Here is a 13,085-nt window from a genome sequence, read left to right as displayed (position 1 = left end):
TATGGAACTCCCATTTGACACAGTAGCGCAAGTATTGGTGAGAGAAGTTTATAGAGTCTTAAAAATTTCGTCGATATACCTTAATTTGATAATTTAGAAATTAGTGAATTCCAGTTGATAGTTTTGCTATATTGGAGTGAGCAAAGATTTGATCCACAGTTGAAAGACCAGAGCGAAAAGCAGCTTGGAAAGTGCTTAGCAATTTGTTTTCTTCTACCCACCTCATAAGGCTGCAGTATAGAATTTAGGTAAATATTTTTCTCAATTGAAATACCCCTTTAGTTTGGTGGTGAGCTAGGATGTCCTTTTTTAAAAATTGAACAAATTTGTGACATTAAAAATGACTGAGGTATTTCTTCTTTTTCAAGGAGCTTATTAAAAAAAATGAAGAAGAAGATTTAGGAAAGACGGGGATGAGCTTTTATAAAATTCAGCTGGAATTCCATCTAGCCCGGCTGCCTTGTTGTTTTTCATGTTTTTAAGGGTTGCTTGCAATTCATTTATTGTAATAGCAATAGGGCCGTATTGGTCTGAAATAGTGATTGACCTTTTTGGCAGGAAAAAAATTGTTTAGTTCTTGAATAAACTTTAAAACAAAATAACTGTTCTAGCTGGGGTAGCCTCCTGGAGCAATACAAAAATGTTTTTTTATATTTAAAGAAGCTCAACTAAGAACACAAATTTTAGCAAGAATTTAAAAAAAAATCGATATCGATTTTTGACCGTTCAAATGTGTATTGAAACTACTGTTATTTTTAGTTTGATAAAATCGGGAGACCCGCTTTTTTCGCCTTTTTTACCATCGTAATATCATGTTTGATTTGTTTACGAATGTAAAACCATATAGTTCCTATATGTGTGTCGAAAATAACAAAAGGTTTAAACGAGAATACATAAGATACGACGGAACTCAAGCGATTTTTAATTCAATAGAAAGTTTTAAGACTACATACAACACTGAGAGAAAAAAGACTGTAAAAATAGATCCATCCTTCCGGAACCTAGAAAACTACGACGTATCTACTTGAATATACCATACCCTGGACGTCTTATTTCATTGCGAGTAGATGTGGAATGGCCCCTTCGATCACCGGATTTGTCACCATATGACTACTTTTTATGGGCCTACCTCAAAGCACGCATCGAAGGCCTAAGTGAAACAATAACCGAAGATATTCTAGCAATTCCACGTCAAATGCTTCAGTAGAGTGTGCTAAACTTCTCACAACGTTAACAGGAGTGTTTTGACAAAAATGGACAGTACTTGACTGATAATGGTGGTACCCGTAGTGATGGTTAGGTAGTGGGGTACTACCATGCCAGAGGTCTTGGGTTCAATTCCCGCCTGTGTCACCTAAAAGTTTTTATCACGGGTAGTGCATTTGCTGTCATGAAAAGTGTTTTCTCAAGTTAGCCGTTCGATTCGGCATTCAAAACATAGGGCCCTTCCATCCCTGACAAGACTCACACACAGGAATGGTTGAGAGTTGTAAGTCACTTGGCTCTGGCTCTTTAAGGAATGTTGATCCACCTTATGTATTTATTTATTTATTTTCTCGTTCTTAATTAATAGTTTTTTAGTATTATTCGGACTGGTTTTGTAATTGTAATATCTAAAATTCTAAAGAATACATTCAAAAATTAAGTTTTGATAAAAAAATGATTGTAACAACTTTTTCAAATCTTCCAACTGATGAGGCAGCACATTTTTTGTTTTGGAAATTTTTTGTTTGCAAAATGTAGCTTGTATTAAGCTTTCTTACGCAAATATCTGAAAGTGTAACACCAAAAACGTTAGCTACTAAAATTAAGAATTATTGATACAAAATTAATAAAATACAAACATTTCGTACTCGCTAAGTGTTTTATTTTGGTTTTCATGAAAAAAATAAAATTAACATATTGTTTTAAGTACCTTTAAATTGTGCATCTTGTTATTTATTTTTTGTTTAGTGGACATTTATTTTGACCTAAAACAAGGTCAACAAGGCTCAAAACGACCTTAGCCTTATAAATTAACCACGAGATTTATTAAACCTATCTTGAATTTCATAACTCATAGAATTTTTAGAGGTGAAATAATTTCCACTAACTGAACCTGGTCATGTCACAGTCTATAGTAGCCACATTAAATTATATTTTTGTAGTCCTTAACGTTATATATCAGGCATTAAATGAAGCTTCATTTTAATAATATCACAATTTTGATGATATTCTTTATTTCTATACAAATATAAATATATCACATCGTTGGTATAATTTATCGCTTTTTAACACGTTTATCTTCGTTTTAACTAAAGAAAATTATTTCATCAAAATACAAGCCAAGTACCTATTTAAAGCTTTAAGGTATGTTACGTTATAAAACTGACCAGGTCGTTCATAAAAAAAACTTAAGTACGCTTAAGTGAAAGGCGATAACTTACTCGAACACTAAAAGTTTTTATTACAATCGCGTGTTTATTTTCTTTCCACATACATACATATGTACACAAATGTATATACTCGGTCATACATACATAAATCAAAGCATTTTTATTGAGTTTTAAGTGTTACTTTATGACATGACCTTTCCTAGCTAAGTGCTCATTTCTCTAAACAAATTTAGGTATGTGCCTATACCTAAGCTTAAAACAAACATCAAATGGGCTTGGAAACAAAAATGTGATGTTTGTACTTTAATATCACAAGTTCAAGGTGAATGAACTTTTCAAGGACGAAAGACATTACATGAAGAGTCCGAATCATTGCATGACAATAGTAATAGAAATTTCAAACACAAAAATGATCCTTAAAAGAAAAAAAGATAGAAAGCAATGAAATGAAAACTGGAACATTATTTCATAATCTCTCTCGCTTTCTGTGGCGATGGTGTACGTAAATACATACATTTATCCTCAAAACAGTTTTTCTGACAGTTCAACAGTTTTTCAAAAGTTTATAAATGACAACTAGGAGTTTGAGAAAAACCCCTTTCCAGCATCATCAAGCTCTGGTTAAGCCCCCGAACGTTCAATTCCACTAACAACTTTTTTAATGTCCAAACAAAAGTCAGACGGAGCAATTTTCAAGGGATCTGGATAAAAAGGGGTTGTGTTCAAGTTCCCCAAGGACTTCGCTGTAGACATCTTCATCAACCTTACGATATGCAGCCACTGGACTGGTATACTGATGGAAAAAGCAATTATTTGCTAAATTGAAATTTATAAAACAAAAAGTATTTTTTATTATTTAATCATTTACTATTCTTATCCTTTGGGGCAGTGTGTTTTGTAGCGGTATAAGATTTTAGTTCTTATCCCTGTGCTGTCAGCATTTTTAATTTGTCAATCCGTGTTCTTCATAATTTGTATATTTGCAGAGAAGAACTAAGAAGAACTACAGTTCAAGTAGAATACTTTTCCCATCAAAACCGCCACCAGCAGTCAAAATAAACAGACTAAAGGCGGGAGCGGTCCTTGGGTTTTCATATTCAGACGTGCTAATAAAATAACTCATCATTTGGCTTAAAAAGGATTTTTTCGTTGGGCTAATAAAACACAAAAAGCAAAAAAACTCCAGTTCGGGGATTAATGGGATACAGAAGGAGTATTGTCAAAAGAAAGCTCAACATCCCTTAGATGCTCGTAGTTGAAGATGAACTTTATTTTCGTGCCAAACAATGAGTAGATTATTTGGTTCTTTATAAGATGCTTTGTAATAAAAATAGGAATAACTCATGATGAGAAAGAAATAACTTTTATTAGCCACAGTTAGAAGATGAGGGAGGTTTTTTTTTCTTAAAATTGCACTGCGTAATTGAGATTATTGAGCTTTTTTCTCTTTTAAGACCTTTGTTCTAAGAATTTCTTTTAGTTTTAAAGGATTGAGACTTGAATATTGAATACACTAAGGGTGATTCAGTGTTTTAGGAGAAAAATTCATATCTCATGGCGATTGACAATTTTTGAGTTAGAATTGCATCTAGACCAAGTATGAGGCTGTTAAGATATTCTCTATCAGTTTTTTCTTAGCCCACAATTATTTAAAACTGTGTTAGTAATTTAACTCTTATAGAAATTGTTTATGAAAGAACACTTTTTCAAATACTTCCCATTATATATCGGAAGTATTTGAAATAAAATAATTGGCATTCAAAGTTTGAAGAACTTTACACTTTTATTCGATAATTTAAATGCTCGTATAAGAGAATACCGGAATCCAATTGGCCTCAATAATAGTTAATTCCCAATTGAAAGAAAATTTTTAGATATTTGTTTAATTGAAAATGGAATAATTATTTCGGAAATCATAAAGATTTTTGATTTTGGTGGAATAAGCTCTAATGGCCAGGCACAAGCGTTCACAAGTTTTTCTCAAAACCCACCTCAGCCTATCAACTCCTAATCTCACCTCCCCGCGGTGAACATCGAGTGCTTAGTACCTCAACTGGAGATTGGGTTCCAACCCCAGTGGAAAGTTGTTGGGGGCAGTAAACGAGAGAGGGGGGAGAGGTGTTTACACTAAGGCACCTCTCCTTATCCAGGCGGCTGCGGACGAATTCTCGAGATAGAATCAACGGTGGCGTCTACAGTTCCAGTAAGGTTGAACTACTTAGTGAACACCTTGTAGGGCTTCTTCGACATATTCGGAACCCAGGCCTGTAAGGAGCGGTTTATCCGGCTCCCCTTCCTTGCAGTTATACTAATTATCTGGCCCTCCAGGTTGGGGGTTGTTCCGTCGGGGTAACTTCTTGGCCACGTAACAAATACCTTAAGTTTCAAAGCACCAACAAGCCTCGGATACGGACGGATTCACTGTTGACAATTCACGCAAACAAATTAAGGACAACGAACTTAGGATATACACGTGGAATGTTAGGTTCCTTAACAGACCACGTTCAGCCGAATAATTAGCAGAAGCCCTAAACTGCTGCAAGGCAGATATTACAGCCAACCAAGAAGTGCGATGGGATGGACCGGGCAGACGCAAACTAAAAGACTGCGATATCTACTACGGCGACTGCTACCGAGAACAAAGACAGCGTCTATTTGGGTGTGGATTTGTTGTTGGAACTAGGCTCAGGCAAAAAGTCTTGAGTTTCAACAGTGTGAGCGAGCGCATCACGGCAATCCGCATGAAGGCTAAATTTGGCAACATAAGCCTAATATGCGAGCATGCCCCAACAGAGGAGAAAGATGAAGACACCATAGACATATTCTTCGAGCTCTCGGACAAGACATATGAGCAGTGCCCTGGCTATGACATCAAAATTGTCTTAGGAGATTTTAATGCCAAGCTAGGAAGAAAAGACATCTTTGGTGGCATAATCGGAAGATACAGCCTGCACGACACTACCTCCGACAACGGATTCAGGCTGGTCGATTTCGCTGCGGGCGAGACGTTCTGGTAGCTAGTACGCAGTTCACGCATCTTAATATCCACAAGGGGACATGGAAATCTCCTGATCAATCAACCGTCAACCAGATTGACCACATTGCGATCGACGCACGACACTTCTCCAGTATCCAGGATATCCGAACATTCCGAGAGGCCAACATTGACTCGGACCACTACCTCGTTGTAGCCAAGGTACGGCTACGGATATGCCGATCCAAGCCAAAACAAGGAAGTACTGAGAGAAGATTAGACGTTAGATGGCTACAATCGCAAGAGACTGCCATGTCCTTTTCCGATCGAGTCTCTAATAACCTCTTAAGGAGTCCTATGCTTCCTGCATTAAGCATTGAAAACCAGTGGCAACATTGCCTTGCAACAATTCAGAGATGCCGCCTCTGAAGTACTAGGTTTCACAAGGCCACCACAGCGAAACCCCTGGTTCGACGACGAATGGCGGACAGCGCACGCAGCGAAACAAAAGGCATACAAAACGGCGCTGCACAAAAGGACTAGAGCTGCTCGCAAACTCTACGAGCAGAAGAGGAGAGAGGAACACCGGCTTCTTAGACGGAAAAAAGAGAGCATGAGAAGAACGCGATCGAGGGGATAGAGGGATGTCACAACAGGAATGAGGTTCCAGCCACGAACCGAAGAGTGTAAAGACGATCAGGGGAACATCGTATTAGAACCGCAGTCGATGCTGAGAATATGGAAAAATCACTTCTCCAAATTATATAACGTAGATGACGAACCGAATTCCGCTGTAAGAGAGATAGAACCACTCAACTTCGGCGACGTAGATCAAAAATTCCGCCTACCCGACTTTGACGAAGTGAAGATAGCTATATTTAAACTTAAGTCAAACAAAGCTGCTGAAGCTGACGGAATCGCTGCCGAACTATTCAAAGCAGCAGGCGATGACTTGGTACGGAGTATGCACCAACTCATCTGCAAAATATGGTCGGAAGAAAGCATGCCCGATGAGTGGAATCTCAGCATAGTGTGAACGATACATAAGAAAGGAGACCCTCTAAACTGCGCCAACTTCAGAGGCATCAGTCTCCTTAACATTGCGTATAAGATCCTCTCTGCCGTATTATGTATGTAAATCGATACCCACCATCTCTTTATCGATTTTAAAGCCGCGTGTGACAGCATCTATAGGGAAGAGCTTTACAGAGCATTGTCTAGAATGTTTGGCATCCCTGTAAAACTTATCCGTTTGTGCACAATGACGATGGAGAATGCACGCTGCTCTATCAAGGTCGGAAAAGATCTCACCGATGCATTTCATGTCAAAAAAGGTTTTAGACAAGGCGATGCACTGTCATGCGACTTCTTCAACATCGTTCTGGAAAGAATTGTGCAAAACTCAACCGTCAACACTAGAGGCACAATCTTCCAAAAGTCCATCCAAACACTCGGATACGCAGATGATATTGACATAATTGGAAGATCAAAGCGTGATGTCAGTGGAGCGTTTTTGAGCATTGCGACGAAAGCGAAGAAGATTGGTCAATGAGGGCAAACCAAGTATATGCTGTCATCAAAAAAGGACCGAACAACAACGTCTTGGACAAAACGTCACCAAGGACAGCTATAACTATGAGGTAGTCAAGGACTTTGTCTACCTAGGCACCGCTATTTATGCAGACAACGACTCCAGCGCTGAAATCAAACGAAGAATAAATCTTGCAAATTGCTGCTTCTTTGGACTTAGAAGGCAATTGAGAAGTAAAGTCCTCTCTCGAGCATTTAAAATCACCATTTATAAGACACTCATCATCCCGCTTCTCATTTATGGCGCTGAGGCCTGGACCCTGTCAAAGAAAGATGAGAGCGTCTTAGGATGCTTCGAGAGAAAAATTCTTCGGGTGATATTTGGTTCCGTACGCATAGATGGAGAATGGAGGAGAAAATATAACGACGAACTGTACGGGCTGTACAGCGAAACTGACCTAGTTAGCAGAATTAAAGTCCAACGGCTTAGATGGCTAGGTCATGTAGAGCGGATGGACATCATCGCTCCAGCCCGGGAGGCTCAAATTCAAACTTTCCTATTAATACCTTTTAATTTGGGGGAGAAAAACTTCTTTAGAAATGAGCTACAGGTCGTGAAATGAGCATTATTTTCAAAGTGCAGGAGATCTGGAGGCTCTATTTTTGGAAAAAATTTTTATCAATATTTTAAATGCTAGTCAGGGTCAGAAGTCTGTTATAGAATATGTCTCTAATGCGAAAAAATATAAATTGAGAGAATAAAAAATAATTTGAGAGAAATTAAGAACCGAACTTTAATTTTTACCAAATTTGCGTACTATTTTTTGTATATTTAATTTTTGTATGAAAAAACGGACTGTTCGATTATTATAAAAAAAAACTACTGAATATCGAAAGCAATATTTTTTCTGCAATAAAAAAAGTTTGAAGACAATATTTTAAAGTTTTTAAAAGATATTTGAGTCGAAAAGCAATTTTTACGAACTTTTAGAAATGCTTTAAATTCGATTTTTCCAAACATTTTATCGAATGTTCAAAACAATATTTCTCATAACATAAAATTAGATGTAGGCCAAAATCTCAATGTTTTGAAAAGATACTTAAATTGAAAATCAATTTTTAACAATTTTTTTTAAATTTTCTTTAAAATTTGTATGTTTTGTAAAAAAAACCTATGAATTCGATTTTCCTCAAATTTTGTTCGAATGTTGAACACAATATTTTTTATTAGATACAATTAGTTTGAAACCAATATCTCAAAAGTTTTGAAAAGATATTTACGTCGAAAAACAATTTTTACCAACTTTTTTTTTAATTTTTGTAAAAAAAATTGGCCATTCTATTTTTCTCAAAATCTTTCCGAATGTTGAAAATTGAAGTGTATTCAAAGAGATGTGTGCTGTTTGGTTGCTGATATAATACTATTCTTTATTCATTGTTCTCTCTTACTTACTAATAAATGACATCTATTTGTTAACTACATAAGGTTGGGTGCGTTCACTTTATCATAACACACAATTTAATCTATGGTGCGTTTATGAATACATTACAACTCCCTACTAAAGTTTTTTATATACATAGTTTCAAATTAACTAAATTATGCCATACAAATTTTAGACTAAATTACTTCGATATTGATCAGCAATGCTCGCTTTTGCAATGCTTGCAGTCTCTCGAATTGGTCGACTTGATGATGGAACGTTGCGAGTTTTTTCAATAACTTTTTCGTTTAAATCGTCTTCGTTCGAATCAAGTGCATCGTTGACTGGTATAACTTCCTCTTCCCCTTTCGATGGCACTGCGTGAACATCTATTGTATCGGGAGTACTTCTCCTTAAATTCGTATGTTCTCGTGTTTGCTGAGTCTCCTGTTTGATGGCCGCTGTACTCAATTCAGGTGTAACATCTTGACTTGTGCTTATTTCACGAATTTGATTCAAATGCCTTTTTATTTCTCTCCCGTTTTGAGTAATTACGCAACCATAATTTCGAGGACCAAATTTTTCTTTAATTTTCGCTGGTGTCCAGCTTGGCTTGTTGGGATTGGTATAGTCACGAATGTATACTTTATCACCAATCTCAAATGCTACTTCTCTTTTACCTCGAAAATTCGATATATTTTTCTTTTGGGCTTCAACAATGCTTTCCTTTACCAAAGGTGGTTTCAACAATGTAAAACGTGATTTTAATGTTCGGTTTAACATGACTTGTGATGGAGAAACTCCCGTGGTGCAATGCACACTAATGCGGTAATCGAATAGAAATATATTCAAAACATAATCGAAATCGATTTGTTTTTTGTCTTCCAAGTTGGCTAAGAGTGACTTTTTTACTGTTTTTACGGAATTTTCTGCTTGGCCATTTGTAGCCGGATGGCCAGGTGCAGTAAAAATATGTTTGATATGATTATTTTTAATAAATTCCGCGAATTCATTTGACGTAAATTGCCTTCCGTTGTCACTGACAATTATATCGGGTAAACCGTATCTACAAAATGTTTCTCTCAGAAATTTGATAGTGCATGCCGATGTAATCGTTTTTGTTTTAAACACCTCAATCCATTTTGAAAAAGAATCAACAATTATTAGCAAATAATATCCGTGAATTGGACCTGCATAATCAATGTGAATTCTTGACCATGCATGATCCGCTGCGTTCCACGGAATCAATGCACTTTTTTCTGGACTGGGCTGTTGTAATCTGCATGCGTGACATGATTTAATTAAATCTTCAATGTCTCTATCGATTTTGGGCCACCAAATGAATGAACGGGCTAATGCCTTGGTTTTGACTATACCTAAATGGGATTTATGTAAATCCAACAAAATTTGTTTTCTTAATTTGTTAGGGATAATGCTACGGTAACCCCATAATAAACAATTGGATTCGACCGATAATTCATTACCCTTATTTTTATACGGAATAAATTCTTCACCTGTTAAGGTCGACACTGTACCACTTTGAACAGCGTCTATCAATTTGGACAAAACTTTATCTCTTCGTGTTTCAATTTGAATATTTTTGAAACTTAATTGAAGTTGATTATTCGAATTAATAAAGTTAATATAATTTGCCTGTTCAACATCAATAAAATTGATAAATTTATTTTCGCTCGCGGAATCATTTTCAAATTTGACCTGTGGTATGCGTGATAAAGTGTCAGCGTGATTCAATGAACCCTTAACATGACGTATCTTGAAGTTAAAACCAGACAAAATGAATGCCCACCGTTGCATTCTTGCAGCCGCCATCAAAGAAATACCTTTGTGCTCTCCGAATATTGAAATTAATGGTTTATGGTCAGTTTGCAAAATGAAATTAATGCCTATCAAATATTGATATAATTTAGTTACGCTAAAAACGATGGCAAGGGCTTCTTTTTGGATTGTACTATAATTTCGTTCTGCTGGAGATAATGAACGTGAAACGTATGCTACTGGTTTGAGCTCACCATTTTCAAACTCATGTGATAAAATACCAGCCACTGCTGTATCACAAGCGTCTGTTGTTAAAATAACTGGTTTTTCTCTGTCAAAATGAACTAACACTTGGTCACCGGTTATCTCCTTTTTTAACAATTCATATGCAGAATTCGTGGCGTCATTCCAATGAAATTTAGTGTCTTTTCTCAATAACTTATAAAAAGGTTCCATTTTTTGTGCAAAATTTGGAACAAATTTGGAGTAAAAATTTACCATTCCAATGAATGCCTTAACTTCAGATACATTTGTAGGTATTGGTGCGTGAAGCACGCTTCTAATATTGGTGTCGTTTTTCCTTAGGCCATTTTTGTCAATGGTAAAACCTAAGTACGAAATTTCTTCCATAAAAAATATGCATTTCTTAGGGTTCAGTCTCAATCCAACAGATTGTAATTTACCTAAGACGATCGTTAATGTTCTGCTATGGCTATGAGTGTCTGGCCCAGTGACGACAATATCGTCCATAAAATTTATGTAGTTAGGTATACCACGTAACAATGTTTCAATGGTTTTTTGGAAGATAGCCCCCGCTGGTTTTATGCCAAAAGCTAATCGCTTTACTCTAAATAAGCCTAAATGTGTACTAAGAGTACAAAGGTTTTGGGATTCATGGTCTAATTCTAACTGATTGTACGCATTCGATAGATCCAATTTACTGAACAACTGTCCACCCTGCAGCGAAGCGAAAATCTCCTCGATACGGGGCAATGGATATTTGAAATCTACCAAAAATTTATTAAGAGTGACGCTAAAATCACCACAGATGCGTAAATCACCATTTGGTTTCATCACTGGCACAATCGGTGTTCCCCAATCAGCGTTATCGACTGGTTCCATCATACCAGAATCACAAAATTCATTTAGTTTTTGTTCAACAATTGGTTTCCATGCGAACGGCAACGCACGCGGTTTCCAAAAAATTGGTTTCGTGCCCGGCATGACCTCTAAATGTACTTTCGCGGTGGTAAATTTACCTAAACCTTCTTCAAAAACTTCACTAAAAGTAGTTTTTAATTTTTGAACAATTGTATTATAAACATTTGTATTATCTAAATTAGATGCAAAATTTTGAATTGGAACAGGATTGACTGAATTCTTCTGATTTGAAACGGTTGAGCTCGAACTTGAAATCGCGTTAACTTGTCTTAATTCAAAGTTGAAAACCCGAAGAAAATTTCTCCCTAATAAAATTGGTCGATTAACATTCGTGACTACCATTTCTACTTCCTCAGTTTGATCTCGATATTTTATGTTTGGTAAAAACTCACCGATAATTTCTATTCCATGACCACCGTAGTCATCGTATTTTTCTGTGTTTTGCTTTAAACAACGCGTGTCAAAATGCTTCCTGTATTGAGTTAAAGGCATCAACGAAATCGGAGACCCAGTATCACATTCCACATCGAATTGGATACCGTTGATGTACACAGTTAAATCGAAAGTATTTGACTTACGGCTCCCGGAAATATTAAAAATAGAATACCAATCCGTTCCATCACCACATGTCGGTCCAACTTGAGTACCTGTGTTAACGAAAGTCGAAATATTAGGATTAGTTTCTTGAACATGAGAAATAGTGTGATTTAAATTAACAAAATTTGTCGATAAATTCTTCTCTTTTGAGCGGCAAATCGGCTTTAAATGTCCCTTTTTTCCGCAATTATCACAAGTAGCGTCTCTAAATTTGCAAGTTTGTGATTTGTGTGTCCTCCAGCCACAATGTATGCATGCATCCCTTTTCTGGTGATGTCCGTTAGATCGCCTGTTGCGTTGAGTCCCGCTACTGTTGTTGCCTCGGACAAAGTTTACATCAGTTGACATTGAGTTACCCTTGAGTTTCACCTCGTGTATGAGCGCCTTCTTCAATGCCGTGGCTATCGTCAGCTTCTCGTCCTCTTCGCAAAATTTCTCAAACAATTTCTCGTTGTTGGCCATTCCCATGATAAATCGGTCACGTACAGCTTCGTCCAAATTGGCAAATTTGCATTTCAGTGCTAATGTTTTAACGCGTGCGTACCATGAATTGACTGATTCATCTGAATTTTTCGATGCGGTGTAAAAATTCAATCGTTCCCGATAAATCATTACCGGTGGCATAAAATGCTCTTCCAACAGCGTGCACAGTTCGTCATATTTTTTATCGCTTGGCCTTTTTGGGTCACAAAGTGCTCGTAACAGTGAATACGCATGTGTACCGATACTTTTCAACAGCGTTGCTTTATTCGATGGCCTCAATGTCACATCAATGTCGGTGAAATGGATTTCTAAGCGCTCTTTCCATTCAGTAAAACTGTCTGTTTCTGGCGAAAATTCCGTCATTTGAGACGCTTGAAAAATAGTCTTCTTTTGTTCGGTTTTTGATGTATCACCGTTTGGCATTCTTATGACTTTTACTTTAATTTTATTTTGCGCGAAAAAAAATGTTACTAATCCTCGTCGCCAATTGAAGTGTATTCAAAGAGATGTGTGCTGTTTGGTTGCTGATATAATACTATTCTTTATTCATTGTTCTCTCTTACTTACTAATAAATGACATCTTTTGTTAACTACATAAGGTTGAGTGCGTTTACTTTATCATAACACACAATTTAATCTATGGTGCGTTTATGAATACATTACAAAAATAATATTTCCTATAAGTTAAAATTAGTTGGAAACCATAATCTCAAATTTTTGAAAAGATATTTGAGCAGAAATTCAATTTTTACCAACTTTTAGTACTGT

At 36.5% G+C, this 13,085-nt stretch overlaps 1 protein-coding gene across 1 annotated transcript; it reads right to left on the bottom strand.

Moving 5' to 3' along the window:
* Positions 1–8,492: 8,492 nt before the first annotated feature.
* LOC129947293 (uncharacterized) lies at positions 8,493–12,740 on the bottom strand. Its single transcript, XM_056057808.1, has 2 exons — positions 10,108–12,740; positions 8,493–9,120 (listed from the first exon to the last, which is right to left on the bottom strand). Exons 1-2 carry the CDS (start codon positions 12,738–12,740, stop codon positions 8,493–8,495), a joined length of 3,261 nt encoding a protein of 1,086 aa, XP_055913783.1.
* Positions 12,741–13,085: the final 345 nt, after the last annotated feature.

This window comes from Eupeodes corollae, chromosome 1 (genome assembly GCF_945859685.1).
Source record: "Eupeodes corollae chromosome 1, idEupCoro1.1, whole genome shotgun sequence".
Taxonomy (NCBI): domain Eukaryota; kingdom Metazoa; phylum Arthropoda; class Insecta; order Diptera; family Syrphidae; genus Eupeodes; species Eupeodes corollae.
Note: the sequence above shows the minus strand (reverse complement) of the source record. Positions and strands in the feature narration are given on the sequence as shown.